This window comes from Dendrobium catenatum, unplaced genomic scaffold, assembly GCF_001605985.2.
Source record: "Dendrobium catenatum unplaced genomic scaffold, ASM160598v2 fragScaff_scaffold_1482, whole genome shotgun sequence".
Classification (NCBI taxonomy): Eukaryota; Viridiplantae; Streptophyta; class Magnoliopsida; order Asparagales; family Orchidaceae; genus Dendrobium; species Dendrobium catenatum.
In genome coordinates this window covers 1450338-1469743 of record NW_021319944.1, presented here as the reverse complement: position 1 = coordinate 1469743, position 19406 = coordinate 1450338, and the positions used below count along the sequence as shown (strand labels likewise).

Genomic DNA, 19406 nt, shown 5'->3' with positions numbered 1-19406 from the left:
TAAATATCCATTTATTGACTTTTTTATTTACATTTGTTTATGGAATTCTCATATTTTTTTATAAATATTAGACTATAAGATGAGTAAAATCGCACTGGGTTTGCTGGATTTGGAATTTTTTTATAATTAGTTATGAATTTTCAAAGTTTGGTGATTTAATGGAATTATTAAATTGCTTAATTAGAGGAGTTTTGTGATTTTTGCACCAAATCAATTTTAAACGTTTTGGAACCTTTCCCAAATATTATTAATGACTCTTACGGGTGATCCCAAGTGTTTTGAACTATTTTAGTTTTTTTAATTATTTTTTATTATTTATTTTGAGTAATTATTAAATTTCCTTAATTATTAAATTTTGATCAATTTTAAGGGTTGATGATAAAGTTTTTATTTTTCTATGATCAGATATTTAATTATGAGTAATACACATTTTAATTTATATTAAACTAATTATGACTTAATTAAGATCCTATTTCAATTATGTATGCTAGTTTTGGGTTAACTAGATAGTACACCAAATGGTGTCCAAATACAATGAAATTTAAACCATGGCTTCACTAGACCCCAAGGTTGAAGCCCACTAAATTTGGTTCCTTGGTGGACCCTCCAAGATGATTTAATTAATTACCTAAGGAAAACATACATGAGTGTTTAAGTGAGAATTTACAAAAATACCCCTAGGAGTATTACTAAAATAATTTTAATTTCATACATAATCAATGCTTGAAGCCATATGTCTTTTATAGGTCTCCTCAAGACCTTAATTTGCAATGAGCCTAAGAACACCCTAATTAGACAAGTTTGTGAGGAGTTATTAATTTTCAAAGTTTGTTGTATTTTCTATGAATTTTTAATTAGGGATTACACAGTCAGTAATCCCTTTACGTGCGGTACCATTTGTTGGCTGGCTAATGATTGGGCCATTAACAGTTTTACATGCTTTTATCACATCAGTTCGATCCATAATCCTATGGTTGTGATTAAATAGGCTCCATAACCACAAAATTTAATCTAAGCCATTAATCGAAATCAATGGCTTTGATTTCATTCTCCACCTCCCGCGGGCTTCCTAAGCCGTGGAGCTTCTCCAACATGATCCGAGAGATATCATCGTTGAACTCGCTTCAAACTTCATAAAGAGCATCAGAGTGTTAGAAACCTTCAATCCAATGGTCAAATTCCATTGGTTTGAAGGTTTGTTTCACACTTATGCAAACTACCTAGTTAGGGAGCTCAAAATTAGGGAATTACTTCAAAGAGAACTCCAAATGCTAACACTTGAGTTCAGTCATGTTCGTCTAAGAGTGGGGATGCTTTATTCTTTAAGGACCATGATTGGAGGAGTACCCAAGGTGGGACTTCGAGTGAGAGCGAATGAATTTCACCAGAACTCACTCGAGCCTACCTTTGGAGATCATTGAATAGTTAGGGAAGCTAAGGGGAGTTTCGTGTAGCTTTGGGGAACAATTTTGAAGGTTGGAATTGAATTAGGCAGTCTGGGTTGTGATGCCTTACTCAGACCTCATCCATGGAGTTTAAATAATTGGGATAATCCATGTTAGCTCTTTATGATCGCCACCGACCATTGGGTTGAGGTGGAAAGATGTCAAGGAGCTTATTGAACCCAATGATGAGGCAAATTGGGCATGGTTGAGCCTAATCATGGAAGATGGCTTGTGTAGGACATTTTTGGAAGGTTTGGTCTAGCAAGGGTCTTGATCCAGGTTAAGCAAGGGCTGGGCTGACCATGGGAGGTGCATAGGAGCTAGGGCCACTCAATGCAAGAGCCAATTGGGCTTATTGAAGCCTAGGCTGGAAATTGGCTCAACCCAAAGTGATTTTGGTCACTTTGGGTTAGCCTAACTCCAAGCCCATGTGGACTCAAGGGGTGGGCCACTTAGGGTAGGTGCATAGGGTTATGGGAGACTTAATGCAAGTGTTGGTTTGGTTTAATTGGACTTAGTTGAGATTTAGCTCAAGTGAAGTCTTTTTTGGGCACCTGGGTCAAGTTATATGGCTAACCCAAGTGGGCCCAAGGGTTGAGTCACCTATGGGAAGTTCTTATGGACCTAATGGGCCATCCCAAGGCCTCAAATTGATTTTTTTTATGCTTAGAGCATTAATTTTGAATTAGATTTAGGTATATGGTTCATTTAGTCTACCATGGTTAACCTGGGAAACTAAGTTTGACCAAAGATTGGGGTTAGGTCTAACAAGTTTAAATTGATATTTTTAGCTCAATGGATGTGCTCTTATGTAATGGGAAGGTCATTTGGATTAAAATGTATGTTTGAACTCTCCAAGGGCTATTTGATCAGCTATGCTTGGCTTGGTCAACCACAATTAACTAAGGCTTGAGGTTGGGCTCATTCACTTTCAAATGACATTTCAAACTTATTAAAAGAGGTCTCATGCAAAGAGGGGGTTTTTAAGTTCACAATGTACATTGAATGGCTTAAGGGGCTTTTGGGTTAATCATGGTTAACTTAGTCAACCGAGGAAATCGAGGTTGACCAAAGTTTGGGTTTAGTTTAAACACATCCCAAATGATGTTTGGAATGCTTTGAAGGAGTTTCTAACTTTTGGTTTTAATGAGCCATGTTAAAGTTTGTGATAAGGTTTGATTTTAGTGTTTTTTTGGGGTTTTGGACTCAATTAGACCCATGGTTAATTAGGGTCCACCAAATGTTCAATTTTGGATTTAACATATCATTGGAATGATCATGAACATGTTCAAGGGTTTTAGAGAGGGTCCAACAGTCAAATTTCACAAGGTACACAGTCCAGTAGCATATGCTATAAATATTTAAAGGTTTTATATCCTTTGGAATTCAATGTAGTTTTGGGGGTTAAAGAGCTTGGATTTCTTTAAAATTTGGAGGATTGAGCCTAGGGACATACCTGATCATTATGCAATTGGAAAATCATGAATCCAAAGTCATTTGATTTGGGTTTGAAGTGATTGAAAAATCACCCAAAATAAGTTATGGGACATAGGCTTTTGGCCTTGACTTTTGGCTTGAGATTTTGGATTTGGCTTTGGCTTTGAACTTGGATGATTGAGTTTGATTTACTCATACCAATAGAAATGGTTTAGGTGATTGTTAGTGATGGGATAGAAGATACCAAATGGTAGCCACTAGATGACTACTACTTGAGGTGATTTGGGTTGAATTTGGATTTGAGTTTGAATTTGAGTTTGGATTGAGATTGCTTTGTGTTTGAATTTGGTTTTGATTTAATTAACCTCATATTAAAATGATGTCAACAATCACATGGTTTTATGAACTTAGATCATGATTGGGTTGATTGGGGTTTCTCTAAGTATAAATATAAGACAATTGATGTCCAATTGAGCAAGTTTTTAGAACGATGTTTAGTTAAGTAGGTTTGTCGATTATATACATAGAGAGTTATAAATAATTATCGATGCACTTTGAGACCTCCTTGACTATGATTACTCTCAGGGGTGAAATGTAGGTGTATGATTAGTTTAATAAGCCATACACGATGAGCATGTAGTGAGTATATGAGTCGTTGAGGGTGTGAGATCAAAATGGTTTGCACAAGCAACTTGACGTGAGAATGGCTGTAGTTATAGGTGGGAGGCAGTAGTAGGGATCAACATTTGTTCTCTCGATATCACTTAGTGCCCTACGAGAGAATGATAAGTGAATAAAGGTAAAAGAAGAAATGGAACTATTGGAAGAGGAAGAGAGAGAATAAGAAGGATGCGTAGAGAAACTTAATTGAGAGGAATATAAATAATACTACTATCCAATCAATCCATATTTTTTAGAAGCTAAGACCCTTTTATAAACTCTACCTCAAATACCTACTTCTAATTAATCACTATTAAGAAAGAAATAAGTGAGCATATTATATGGTATAAAATAATTTAATGATATTGAAATTATATTAACATGTGTAAAATTAATAGGGAAAATAAAATCCTACCAATTTTAAATGTGTAACATCATTTATTAAAAAAATAATTATGTGAGTATTAAGGCTTCATTTGAGACAACCTTATTACTATTTTCTAAAGTCACTTATATATATATAAACTTTATAAATTATTTTGTTAATAAAAGTCTTTTTAGAAAGTAGTAAGAAAGTTTTCCTAAACTTTATAAACATAAGTTTTCCTAAATAAATATTTATATTTTGATTTTTTTAAGATAGAAAGTTTTCCTATCTTAATTCTTATTAAATCAATTGTTAATCAACAATAAAGGCGCTGAAATTTGGTTTATCTATCAAAGAAAAAACCTTCCTGCTCATACGGCAAAAATTAACCTTTTTTAGTCATTATTATCAATGAACTACAGCCCGAAACCACCGCAAAGTTCCAGAAATCATCGAGAATACGGTAGCAATGCACAGCCATGGAAGCAATGGATCGTGCCAATCAGGCCAAAGTCCAGGTAAGTCCTTCTTCTTCCTAATCTCCACTACCAAGCTTTGCGACATCTCAATCCACCGGCGCTAGCCGTGCCCTAGTCTTTACCGGCGGCCAATGGTTGAAAATGGATGAGAGAACAAAAGGCGCGATTTACGCCCTGAAAAAAGCCATTGGTTACGGCCTCCTTGTTCGTCGTGATTGTGACCGGAAGATTAGATACTTCCAAAATCGAATTTTGATGTATTCGCAGTTATTTTATTTTCGTTCACGTAATCCACGCGTGATGATGTTATATCTATTATGAGTGATATCATATTAATTTGTGTTACTGTTCTGTAGGTGAACGTCTCCTCAAGTGGAACTGATTATGACATGGTCTGGGTAAAAGGTATTTGGCTTCCTCTTTTTTAAATGGTCTTCTGTTCGTCCGTTTGGTTGTTCCCCGATCCTTTTGTATTTTATTGATAATCACTTTCAAGTTTCAAAAGTGGTTTTCATTTTTATTTATTAGTTTTTCTTATCAGTTATTTATTTTAATAAGCCATGTTGCGATGAGGATAATGATGATAATAATTTCTAATTTTTAATCAGGCCTCACCTTTATGGAAACAAACTATCAAATTTCCCTTTTTTCCCCTTATAATGGAGAAATCATTCCATGCGGAGTCCGGATGGTAAAGAACCGTCCTTCTGGTTCTCTTTACACTGAGTATAATTTTGTACATAGTTTGTTTTTTTTTAATACGCAGTATATATAAATACTGTGTACACTTACATCCGGACGATTCTTTACCGTCCGGACTCCACATGGAATAATTTCTCTTGATAATGACGTGCTACTGCTGCTTCTGTTGATTTTATTTCTGAGGACATGAATTGTGAATTGACTTATTGCAAATTAGATTTTGTTTTGTAACTGAACTAAATATGTTTATTTCAGCGTTTTAAATTCCATGCTTTATCATCAGCAAGTAAAAACGGCCGATTTTAGCATCTCAAATTCCCAACTGTGCATGATTATGATTTGATATAATCTAAATTGCAGCCCATTTTTAAGTTACTCTGCAGAAGGTAATAGAAAATCAAAATAAACAGTAACTTGTGAAATTTGTGAAACTTATTGCCTTAAAGATCAACATTTCGGCAAAAGAGATTAAATAAAAGTTGATTGAGTTGAAGCAAAATATGTATTGAATTCCATTTATAAATGGATCTTAAATACAAATATCTTAATTCTTACACTCAAATTTTTGAAAAAGATGCTGTTTTTATCAATGTTTGGCATGAAAACTTTCTATTTTAATTTTCTATAATATTCTGTATCTTGATACGTGTAGAGAGAACTAGAACTTCAGGGAAATAGGTACTATGGACTTATATTTTCTGTAGGAAGAGAGTTCAAACACCCCCATTATATTATCTGTTTAAACTTTCCATATTCACGTTGTTTTTTTTCTGTCAGTTCTGCTTTGTTGACTAAATTGACTACTTCTAAAAAATTCTGTATGTGCTTATTTCAATAAGCTGTTTCAGTAGAATGTGCTTTGCATCTGCTCTTTGTGAATCAACTTGCTTTGCATCTCATATAAAAGAAGAACGTTGTTCTGCATCTTACAATTGCGTAAACAAGAACTATATGTATTCTCAGTTGAGATGCGAGCTTCCAACAAGACCTTATAAGTTCAGATTAACTTTAGAAGAATGGCCGCCAAAAGTGCACTAAATTATGAAGACACTCAACTCCTAGCTTATCTGTGGTCTTGCATCACTTCATCATCATAGCATCAGTATTTAACAAGACACCATATACTGCACTTTTGGTGAAGTTATGTCTTGTGTATTTGTTTAGTTAAGCTAATTGATTATTAGCAACCTTGCACATGAGCTGAGATAGTTTGCTTCTCAATTAACTCTTCTTATGGCTCGCTTAGTTGCTTGTAGATATAAAATATGTTTTGAAAAATGAAAGTTTCTTTTTTATATATTTTGAGGATTGCAAGAGTGAATCAATGTTTATGGCTTTATGCCTAATGACATCCGATCAAATAATTAATTTAATGAATTTCATCTTGTTGTAAAACATTTGCTCAAACATCAGGCAATCAAATAAGGCCTTACATAATTGAATAGAAAACCTTATTTTTGGCTTCACAATGACCACTTCTTAGATACTTGAATACAAAAGCATTTTTTGCTAAAGTGCTTTTCTGCAATTTAAAAGACATCAAATTAGATTTGAAGAATTTTTTTTTTCAAAAACAACAATCAATGAAGAGAAAGCTAATAGTCATAATGCAAGTTTATGTTAGACTGCCGGTTCATGGACCAGTTTAGCTGACCCTAGGAAAGGGGCCGGCCATGGTTTACTCAAGGCGAACCAAGGGTCCGCCGTCCGCCCAAGCTACAGTTGGGGGGCAACTATTTGAAAATTGAGGGAAAGGAGGGAGCGGCTAGAGAGAAATTAGGGTTTCATGGTTGTTTTGTCCTTTTGCTTTATTATTTGATTTACTTTAAGTAGATGAGGGGAATTAGGGTTAGGGTTATCTTGTCTTTGCTAATTTTGGTTTGTACTTGATGTTCTTGGGCTCTAGTGACGTCTAGAGAGTTGGGAGAGATAGATCCTCCTCTCGAATTGAGGATCAACTATATCTTAGTGTGTTCCTTTTGTTTCTCATCCAGTTTGCTATTTTTCTCTCGGATTTGTTGGAGTCTTATGGTGAAATATTGCTGAAATATTAAAATTGATAAGTTCCACTTGAGTTCCACAAGTGTTTCATATCAAATTGGTATCATAGCAATGTCTGGGCTGTTTTTGGTGAATTCCTGTAACAGTTCTTGCTATTTTGAGTTGTTGATTGCTATTTTTGGGGGACGAAATTCAGATTTTTTAGGGTAGAAGGTGGATGTTTTAGAAGAACTGCTTGAGGGGGAGATGTGCCAAATCAAAGTGACGGTGGAGGATAGAATTTCCTCCATAGAAGGCAAATTCTCTGATCTTCAAGAGATGGTGAAGAAGATATGGGATCATCAAAACAAAACGGCGGCATCGGAGGCAAGAGTGTCGGTAGGGAGAAATACGAATTCTGAAATTCGTAGGGATGAAAATGATGTAAGGATCATAGAGAGAAATGGGAGAAGGCCCTATCTGGAATATTTCCAGAGAGAGACAGAGGTTGAAGGTATGGGGAGAGACGTGGATATGAGGGTTATGAGCAAAGAGGTAATGTGCACTGTGTAAGAGCATTAAGAAACATGTAAGTGCATCATGTAAATATCCAAGAAATATATAAGTGCACTGCTCGAATGTACCGTGGAACGTTAAAGTGCGCCTTGCAAATGTATCAAAAAGTGTTCGTGACACATTGAACCATTGAAATCAACTCACTTGTACTTTGATCAATTCATTGAATGCTTAAATCCTAGGTTTGAAAATACTGTGCAAATTAAAATGGAATGGATTTTTAGATTTGGTTTACCTCAAAATGCATGCAAATATTTTGAAATCTTATAATTATATAAAAAAATTCAAACTCTTTTTTTTAAAAATTCAACCGCCAAAATATCAATATTATATGCACGCTCTCAAGTGGGCTGCTCTGCTTATAGGACAGATTCATAAGTTTCACATTTATGGTCTGATTTTCTTTCTTGTAAGGACTGGAGTTGATATAATAAGTTTTAAATGGCATACCATAAATCCTATTCTCATTAATGAATGTACAATTTAAAAATCTACGGTGATATTTTGTTTTACATCTATATTAGGCTTGTAATATCTTTTGTAAAGAAAAGTCATTATAAAATACAAACTCTTGAGTTTACTACTCGTATGACAGCTCGTGAAGTTAACATTGAACTCTATACGTTATTAGCAAGTGTGCAAAGTCGACAATGTTCAAATAACAAAAAATAAAATAAATCTATGCACCTTGGTAATTGTTCGTGTTGAATATAAATTTTACTCAGAGGGGACTATATACAACAACATTAAGCCTTTGTCCCACTACGTGGGGTCGGCTACATGAATCCTTTTTCGCCAATTTTTTAAATGATTCATGTCATGATTATTCTACAAGTTTTACGCTGGATGTCGACTACCTAATCTAACCCTCTACTTTTCTCATCCAGGACTTGGCAGTGTTAAGGGGACTATAAAAGCCCTTAAATTTTTATCTAATTCTTTTTGCCTCAAATTCAAGTAAAAATTTAAAAGCATCAAGAAATTCACAAAATTTAAATCATTCAAGCGAAATCTATTGCGTACAAACTTAAAGCAAAAATATATCCATCATTCGTAACCGTTTGTAGAGATTGACAAATTCAAAAAGAATATCATCTTACAAATGGTCCATTTAGTGTCATGCTTATTGCTATGATTCATTTTCAAATAATCTATCGTCAATAAAGACGTGATACGTATCATCTAACTAATAGTTTTGCCATTAAATGGAACTATAGGTAGACGATTATAACCATAGCCCTTTAATCGGGTGATTTTGCCGCAAAATGACACCGTTAAATTGAGGTTGCGATTAGAGCCCAGAAGTTTTCCAATGGCTAAAAGACTCTTAAGTAATGAATCACATGGTGTAGTTAATGGGGCATAAAGCCCTCTATTAAGTGAGGTTTATCTAAATTTGTTCCATTAGAAAAATATTAAGGTTCACTTGGACAAAACAACTCATGGCTACTTATAAGAATCTTTTGGTCAAGTTGGATTGATTACCTCCTTTGACTAAGTAGATTAGGGATGATGACAACATGGGATAACGAAATAATGGGATCATAATCGGGTTCAATCGGGTTCATCATCATTATCCCCTCCATCAAAATTTTTGTTGTTGTTATTGGGATGGGTGATTAAACTATAAGGGCATGAGTGTTAAGCTTCTATGCATCCAATAAGGGTAGGCATATTTAGAGTAGACGTAAACTCTAAGAGAAGAATAGGGGAAATAAGAGAGATTACTAGATTAGAAAAGGAAGAAAGCATAAATCTTATTTGTTTGAATTCAATTACAACATTTGAGTCTATTTATAGTGTTTACATAAACTGATTTTGGGTTTAATAAAGGGTTAGACTAGCTGATTCAATACAAGTAAAATAAAAGAATTAAAAATGGGTTTGAGACTAATTCATTATTGAAATAAATTGAATCATGAGCTGTTGTAGTTGGAGTGCCTCCAATCTTTGTTTGAAATATTTGCTCCCTTCTTCTTCTATGATAGACTTTTAACATTTTATTATTATGATGTTGATGTTTTTAAGTGTTCACCCTTGTTAATGTTGTTGTTATATTATCTTTGATTTCAAAAGAATATATTGTTGTTTAACACTGCGCCTATAATAAATTTGAAATCAAATCTAAATTCCTTGTAAAATAAGGGTAAAATCTCTTGATAGTATTTTATCGGTAATCAAAACTTGCTTTTGAAATTTTGATCCAAAATATTCTAAATTCTCGCAACAGAGCCGGTGCGTGAATTTTCTGTGCTCACAAGAACCTATATAATTAAGAATGAGTAGTTAGAATGGAGAAGTGATTCAAGATTGTTATAGAGTATGAGAATTGCAGGAAGACTTGAAGGTAAATTTTAAACCACTATAATTAGGCTGAAGATGTTGTATGAATTCTTCATAAGGTAGTAAAAAGGTCTTTGATAGCTAAGTTGTTTGTTAGAAATGAGGATGTTGATATGAATGAATGAAAAAATTAAGAAATATATATTAAGCAATGATTATATTAGATGAATGATGGGAGTGACATTTATTGAAAATATGGTTCTTGAAAATAGACTTACTTGGTTTTTACATGTATAGCAAATGATAGAAAATGCATACATAAGATATTCCAATAGAGGTGTGGAAAAGCTGTTGGACCTGATGATATTCCAATAGAGGTGTGGAAATGCTTAGGAGATTAAGGAATTTCATGGCTTACTAAACTTTTTAATACTATTTTGAAGACTAAAAAGATGCCAGATGAGTGGAGAATGAGTGTGTTAATTCCTATTTTTAAGAATAAAGGTGATGCACAAGATTGTGCGAATTACAGAGGTATTAAGTTAATGTGTCATACTTTAAAACTATGGGAGCGAGTTATGGAGCATAGGTTGCGGCGTGATACTAATGTTTCTCAAAATCAATTTGGATTCATGCCGGGTAGGTCGACTATGGAAGCCATACATTTATTAAGAGGTTTGATGGAGAAATATAGAGAAAATAAGGAGGATCTACATATGATATTTATTGATTTAGAAAAAGCATATGATAAAGTTCCAAGAGAAGTGTTATGGAGAGTTCTTGAAAAGGAAGGAGTCAATAATGCTTATATTCAAACATTAAAGATATGTATGCAGGAGCTATTACTTGTGTTCAAACACAAGGTGGATTGACCAAGTATTTCCCTATTTCGGTTGGGTTACATCAAGGATCAGCCTTAAGCCCATATCTTTTTGCTTTAGTCTTGGATGTTCTCACTAGACATTTGCAAGAGGATGTACCTTGGTGTATGCTTTTTACTGATGATATTCTTCTTGTTGATAAGACTAAAGAGGGAGTTGAAGGTAAACTTGAATTATGGAGGTCAACCTTAGAGTCTAAAGACTTTCTCTTGAGTAAATCTAAAACGGAATATATGGAGTGTAATTTTAGTAGTAATAGACCTAGTGAGGGGATTGTGACTTTGGACGATCAAGTCATTAATAAGAGTACACGTTTTAGATATCTTGGATCTATTGTTCAGAGTGATGGTGAAATAGATGGGGATATTATCAACAGAATTCAAGTTGGATGGTTGAAGTGGAGGAATGCATCGGGCTTGTTATGTGATAGAAATGTACCCCTCAAACTTAAGGGAAAATTCTATAAGATGATAGTGAGGCCTGCAATGCTTTATGGTGCCGAATGTTGGCCATTAAAAGAGAAGCATAATACTAAGTTAAGTGTGGCAGAGATGAGGATGCTCAGGTGGATGAGTGGCTTTACCCTTAGAGATAGAATACGAAATGAGCATATACGTGAAAAGGTTGGAGTAGCTCCAGTAGAAGATAAGATTAGAGAGAGACGCCTTAGATGGTTTAGTCACATAAAACGGCGGCCTTGCGATGACCCGGTTAGGAGAGTAGAGGTATTAGATTTGACTTATGTTAAGAAAGGTAGGGGTAGACCTAAAAAGACTTGGTTAGAAAATATTAGGAATGACCTTTCTTTATTAGATTTAAACGAGAATTTGACTTTTAATAGGACACAATGGAGAAAAAGGATTCATGTAGCCGACCCCACATAGTGGGATAAAGGCTTGATGTTTTTGTTTTTGTTGTATACATTATATGAGCAAATAAAATTAGATTTGGAGGTTTAGGAAGAAGAAGGGGTAGGCTTAAAATAACATGAATAAAATTGTTCAAAATGATTTGCAAAGAATAAGTTTAACAGCGTAGCTAACTCAACGAAGAAAAAATGATTGCATAAAGCTGACCCCAAATAATGTAGTAATACTAATGATGATGATGATAATATCTCCCCTTTGAAAAATATTTTCCTCAACTCTATTAGACCTTGAAAAAAACTGGTGAAATCCAATTTGCATGGATGGCTCAAATGTGATTAAATATTCATAATTCAGTATGATAATTTATTAGCATCGGTCCTTTCCAAATCCCTCGGCAAAGCATTTTCATATAAATTATCGAGCATTTTCATGTAAAACACAATTATATTATCTTTGACTTTACTAGTTAGCTTTTATTTTTTTAGTATTTGTATAATGCTATAACTTTCATGCAATCAAAAGTAATAAAAAATTAATGACAGAAGGTGATTTAAAGATTTATTTTCATGCTAATTATTATGTTTCTACTTGTTTAATTATGTGCATTGCACTTACACCGTGATTACTGGTTAATGTTTTGTTTGTAATAGCTTATACTTTTCTATTTATGCTTTTAGGCTTTGTTTGGGACAGCTTTCTTACTGTTTCATAAATCAAAAAAAAATTTTAGTATAAAAATTTTCCTAAAGCTCACTTTTCCACTACAGTTTTAAATATGCTTTTCAAAAAATAACTTTTTAAAGACATAATTTTAAAAAAATTATATAAAAATTGTCCTCCAATCATATATTATTTTTTACTAACTATTTTTCTTAACATAAAGTAGCAAAAAAAGGTGTCCCAAACTAGCTAAATGTGCTTAGTGGAAAGAGGGGTGAACATCTCGACAACAACAGTTTTTTTTTTGGTGCTAAATTTGTTAGTAAACATTCTGTAGAATGTAGCATTGAAAACTGAACCATCTGTGTTTTGAGTCCTGTCAAAATGTTAATTCAAAATACCATTTGTATGAGCTTGAAGCATCGTTTTATACACATCCTACCTAGTATGTTCAATGGTTCACCTTTATGTATCGAAGCCAACATCTTTATTCTAGTATTGAAGATAACCATACCACATTCTCTTTGGCTTTATTTAACAAATCCCCATTTGGGTAATTCTTAGAAGCAGATTTTCTCCCATTGTACAGATTCTATTGAATGTCAAACAAAGGAATTTTTCTAAAGGATAGTGCCAGTGACGATTGGCAAGAGAAAGATCAATCAATAAAACAACGCCAAAGAGTGATTATTGACGAGCATGCAGTTTTCATCCTGTGCGCTCATACTGCAGCGGGAGAACCGGCTGCATCTTTGTTGTGTAGCTGCCCTAATCGCCCTCATCATCTTGGTGGCCACGCCAAGGATCCCCCACTCACCCAACCAACACATGTTCGCTGACATGCGTAACTTCCTAGGTTTTTTGTTCGGGCTTTGGATATTGGGGGCCTACTTCAAATTTTTATCTTTTTATAATCTCTTCCTTCTACCAATTTCCTCTCACTTTAATTTTTTGGGTTTTGATTTTTCTCCTACCAGGAGTTCCCAACACCCTCAATGTGCTCACGACGTATCCGTACCTGTTCTTTGGTGTTCCTGGTCTAGTTTTCTGCCTCTCCGGTAGTTGTTTTGGCATCAGGTATTGGCTCTTCTCAATTGTTATGTCTTTCACGTGGATTGCAAATTGCCATAGTTTATTAGTAGTGATTATTGGCTTTGTTATGTAGCTTGAAAGGAGAAATCTGGGGATGGGTTTTGTTCTATTCTGGGATTGCTGCAGCAGCATTTGGATCTGCTTATTACCATTTGAAGCCAGATGATGATCGAATTATTTGGGATAGATTGCCGGTATGGATTTTTCGGTGTTCTTAAGACTCTTATTCTATGGTATATTTTGATCATCGACTAAATCTTTTGGACATGGTTAGAATACTTGTTTGCTTCTATTGCAACATTTCTTTTCTTTTCTTTTTCTTTTTCTTTTTGAATATTTGTGAAACGTGAGACTATGAGAAAATATGAAGAACAATTTTAGGTTTATTGTGGGCCCGTATAGAAAAACAATGAGATAACAGAGTGCTTTTTTATTTAATCTTTAAAATATTGAATTTTTTTTAATTTAAAACGAAGCAAAACTTGATATTATGCTATAATGTTTTTACAACTTGCTTCTTGTAGTTGTTAAGTACATTTGTAAATATGTTTTATGCCTTTTTTTCTGAAAATCAAAGTATTTTCATGGTTAGGAGGCTTTATTGATACTTGTATGAGTCTAGGTGCATGTGTCAAAGTCTAAATCAATTTGATTCAGGGAACTTAATGTTTAGTCCTTCTATTTGTAGGGCCTTGAAATGTGGAATGAGAGCATTTATGATTTTCTTTTTTAACTAAAACCAGGTTGATAATTATGTTCACAAGTTGAAACTCATTTGATAATTGCTCAAACTTTAATCGTCCCAATATCATAATTGATTTGCTTCAATTTAAGGATGGCAGTTCAAAATTTAAAATTTGTTACATGTGCCTCTGCGTACCTTGTGTTTTACACACAGAAAAACATTCAAATGAGTTCATATAGTCATAAACACTTATTATGCACATCTATGTGTGTTCTATAAACATATGTTAAATGTAAAAACTTGTGCATGCACCGTGTCTCTTCACATGCATGTGCGCTGGTGTATATATATATATATATATATATATATATATATAGAGAGAGAGAGAGAGAGAGAGAGAGGATCTTTAAATATAGTTCACATCTTAGCTTGAACCATGTTATAATTCAACTTGAAATCAATTATTAGTTACTTGACTCAAACATGAATCAAGCCAAAATACTCGACTTGAACATGAATCAAGCCAAAAAAAAGTATGAGATTTCAAGTTGAGGCCAAATCTCTTGAAATAAATTCAATGTCCCCCCTAGACAAGAACAAGGAAGAAGTAAAAGAAGGTGAAGGATGTTAGGTTTTTGTGCACGTGATCTTTTTCTCATGCACAACACACTAAAATATTTTGCAATCAATTTGTGAGATCTTTAATTTTGTACTTGTAGAATCTACTCTTGTATAAATGCTTGCATCTTCTGCTTGATATCATGCAACTTAACAGGCAACAATATTTGGAATTTTGAAAGATGATAGTGGAGAAAACAAGAATAATCTGGCTGTTTTCCTAGAAGATTTTGTATAATGTGTCGATATAACTGAATAGGGAATAAGAAATTACTAACCAAATCTCAAAGCACACACAAAAAAAAAAAACACTTCCGATTCTATTTCTCCAAAGGATCAGCAATATCATTATGTAAACAATGTATGCTAAAAAACATTGGAAAAATTATCAAAAACAATTTAACCGTTGACATATGACATATGCCTATATCTTGATGGAAATGTTCGCCAAATATTGAGATTCAAAGGAAAGACGAAAAATGTTATTTTGAGAAATTATTAGATGAGAATTTCAAAGAAGAAATCTTTTTAGAAAAGCATACTAATAGAATTATGAAATATAGTATAGATTGATTTAAAAAAGAGAACTTGAGCTAGCTTTAAAGAAGATGAACAAATGTAAAGCTTCAAGTCCAAATAAGATGCCTCTTGAGAATTGAAAAGTCATCAGGGTTATTGAAATTGTTTAGCTGAAAAATCCTTTCAATGTAATATTAGAGACCAAGTGGATGTCAAATGATTGATAAGAAGCATTTTGATATTAATATTTAAGAACAAAAAAGATGTTTTAGAATGCTACTTGCGAGTCGTAAACTTTTTTTCTTGCCCCTCTTTTTCAAATTTAGCTCTTTCAGGCTAATTTTGAATCATTATTCATGGTGCTACGTATGCGCCCATTTTGCATCCATAACCATGCGAATTGGTTTCGATGATGTTTCTACTGTTCATGTATTATTTTATTACTCATATTCAAATTATTCTTCACCAAATTTTGATAAAACTTCTAGATTATGCGTTTTTATTATTTTGTTCAATAATGATCCCAAAAAATTTTTTAATCTTTCTTGCATATCCCTGCTCTTCAAACTACTTGATTCCTTTTTTTCTTCAATCGGCTATATGTTTCAAGTGCATGCTCCAGAGCCACTTGCCCTTATTTTTATTTATATGTTCTTGTTGAAATGTTACTATCTGAAATCCTTTGTGGTAATATTTTTTTTTATGCAGATGATGATTTCTACTGTTTCTCTTTTGTCTAACCTGGTTATTGAGAGATTGGATGAGCGTGTTGGAATATCTTGTTTGATTTCTCTGCTGATGCTTGTTTTTATTAGTGCCACATTTGAAAGGTGGGCTACCTTCTCTACATATTAAGAGATTGGATGAGCATGTTTGTCTTCTTAATGACTGAAGAAGACTAATTTCAGTTGTTTGATTGTGCGATTTCAGGACCTTTGATGACCTTAGGTTGTGCATGATCTTCCATTTTATTCCGTGCATTGCAATCCCAATATTGGTTTTCTTGTTTCCACCCAAGTATACACATTCAACATACTGGTTCTGGGCAGCAGGTGGAACTCCTAATCCATTTAATCTTTTTTTTTTCAGCTTGCATTTAGTTTTTTTCCTTTTTTCTTCTAATTTAAGAATGCCATTGTCGTGAGAATTTTGGCTGCATCACTTTTATGCAGATGAAATGGTCTATTTTAACTTATTATTTCCATCTTCATCTGTTAGGGATGTTAAGGGTCATTCTGGTCATGATATATATAACTTCTGATGCATGAGGTAGTTGGCCGTAGGATGATATGAAACTTCTCATTTCTCTAGCATATCGTTAACTAAAGGCATGTCATATACAGTAATGCAGTAATAGTAGCATGTGAGTGTTACCTTTGGTACCTGTTCCAACCATTTCAAAAAGAAGCTTTCCTTTAGCGTCTCCTTTGAATCTCCCGATCCTTGAGATAGTTTAATATGCTTGGTGATAACCTTTGACTTTCTAGCTTGCATAGTAACGATTAATTACTCTGAACAAATTTCTGTGATTGTGGTACTTCATAACTTGGTGCAATTTAGGCTTCGTTTGGGGTAACTTTCTTCATGCCTCTTAAAGCGGCTTTAATTTTTTTACTAAAAAGCCGCTTTAAGAAGCAGTAAGTCATCCCAAACAAAGCCTTAGTCTCTAATTAATCAACCTTAAAAATGTGCATGATTGACATTTTCAGTTTTAATTGTTATATACTTGCATCCATTATCTTAATGTCAGATGAATAAGTTTTTTTTTTTTTTTTTTTAATGTCAGATGAATTTTTTTTAAATGTCAGATGAATAAATTGCAAAGTAAGAAGATAAAAATTAGGGTTTTGTAGTAGTGGTATTAATTATTGCAATATTGTGATGGTACACCAATATTTTTTATGTTTAGAGTGTCACACTTGTAAATTGCTTTATTTTTAATAATTATTTCAATAAATTCTTAGAATGTTTTTCAAGATCTTTTCACATATAATAAGATACTTCCATACACAAGAATTATAGCAGATGGACTTGGGATCTTCAAGTAGAAATATAACTACTCATAATGTTCTTATAACAAAGTTATTATTGACTTGATTCTTTGAACACCAAATAAATATTAATACTTTATAAAGATAAGCTTGATTAATAATATGAGCAAAAAAAATATGAAGAACATCTTTATTGGAGACTATTATGCTTCTTTTACCTCTAAAATGTCTTAGTGAAAGAAGGAGAGGGGGCTGACCTTATAAGCTTGTGTTGAGATCCCATACTACCCAATCGTAGACTCTCAAACTCTTTACATGGGCCTAATTAGCCCAACTTGACCCAATTGATCCAGCAAGTCAAGATCAACTAATGACGTAGAGCTACCCTTCTTTATCCTAGATGACCCATAACAATCCTCAGGAGCTTTGATAGACTTTACGTGGCTTCAGTTAGCTTGAGGGAGTCTCAAGCATCCTTAAAAAAGTCCAAATCTCTTAGCATGGGCCTTGGATTGCCCATCTGCTTTTAGTTGACCTGTGTGGGTTGCCGTTGACTTGAACAGTCTTAGATTGTCCAATTCAACTCTAGCTCCCTCAATAGGCTCAAAGTGCTGAGATGGTCTTATTTTGAACCATTTAAGCTCTGTAGGACCGTTGTTTAGCTCAATTGATATAAGATTCCAATTATTGTACTGGGTTAAGAAAAATTAGTTAACATAAATAATACTTGCCTTAATCTAAGCACAGTTAGCCTATTATCTTTTTAAACTCTTGACAAGTTTAAATTGTCTCATGATCATACCTAATTGTATTTCTTAAGATTCAGTATGCTTTATGGCCTAGTCCAATTAATTTGTTGTGGTCTCAGGATAAACTAGTATGGCCCTGATTGGTGCAATATGACAATAATTTGCTTGAGATTACCTTAAGAAAACGAACAAGTATCAATTGATTTTGCCTTATCTTGTAGACATCAAAATGGTTCCAAACTTCCAATTGGCCTATAAGGACTTAGATGACACCCCCTCACACACCCACCTAAACTAACCATACAAGCACATGTTTAGAGCCCATATTACCTAACCTTTGACTTTAAAGCCCTTGATCTTGGCCCTAACTGATCCAATAGGCCAAGGTCAACAAATGAGGTGCAATTTTACCTTCTTTGTCCCACATGTCTTACAAAAACCTATGTTTAGAGCCATACTGCTCCAAATTCTAAAATCGTTTATCCAATCCCAACTAGCCTAATTGACACATGTCAAGGCTAGCTAAGGAGGTGTAGGTTTGCTTTTTAGAGCCAATACTTCTTAACCCAAACTCTAAAATCCTTAATCCAGTCTCAACTAGCCCAATGGACACATGGCAATGCTAGCCAAGGAGGTGTAGGTTTGCTTCTCTCTTTGTCCCAAATGACCCTAAAAGTTTGTGCTTAGAGGGCATGTTACACTACCCCGTCTCTAAAGCCCACAACCTAGGCCCGACCGACCCAACAAGTCAAGAACCGTTTTTGAAGTGCAGTTCTTCCCTTCTTTTATTCTAGAATCCTAGATGATTTAATTAACTCAAACTAGCTTAATGGGCTCATATTACCTCAAATTTTGTCCTAAGATGATTGAAGCTAACTAATCTGACTTAATAGGAATCCTGGTCAAGTCAGTTGACCTTTGATTAGTTTAATTATTGGAATGGGCTAGACAAAAAATCAACACAGACTTGATCACCTCATATGTAGAGGAACTCTCATGAGCTAACTTATTTTGTCCCTTGGCTTTGTTTACATACAATAGGCTAAATTGACTCGTGGACAGACCTACTGGAATCCCTAAGCATCCAACTGACCTATGGCCTAGCCTAATTAATTTATTTTGGTCTTAGGTTAAACCAATGTGGCCTTGTTTGATGTAACATGACCATGTTGACCCCTAAAGCAAATTTAAAAAAAATACCCTCAGTCGAATACCGACCTTTAATAGGACACAATGGAGAAAAAAGATTCTCACGTAGTGAGATAAAGACTTGATATTGTTGTTGTTGTTGTAGTCGAATACCAACCCAGCCCCATTTCCACTCTGCTGCAGCCGACCGCACTCAATCTGAACTCTTCAAGCCACAAATCCGCAATGCCTCTGAATCTCCTCACCAAACCGATCACACATGCC

The 19406-nt window shown here is 34.1% G+C and overlaps 1 protein-coding gene across 1 annotated transcript; it reads left to right on the top strand.

The window, feature by feature from the left end:
- The first annotated feature begins 4282 nt into the window (after positions 1–4282).
- Positions 4283–16514, top strand: LOC110111958. The gene is made up of 8 exons (XM_020844028.2): positions 4283–4427; positions 4745–4793; positions 12929–13195; positions 13317–13416; positions 13505–13625; positions 15962–16083; positions 16184–16305; positions 16426–16514. Exons 3-8 carry the CDS (start codon positions 13039–13041, stop codon positions 16512–16514), a joined length of 711 nt encoding a protein of 236 aa, XP_020699687.1. The 5' UTR covers positions 4283–4427; positions 4745–4793; positions 12929–13038.
- The last annotated feature ends 2892 nt before the right edge of the window (positions 16515–19406 follow it).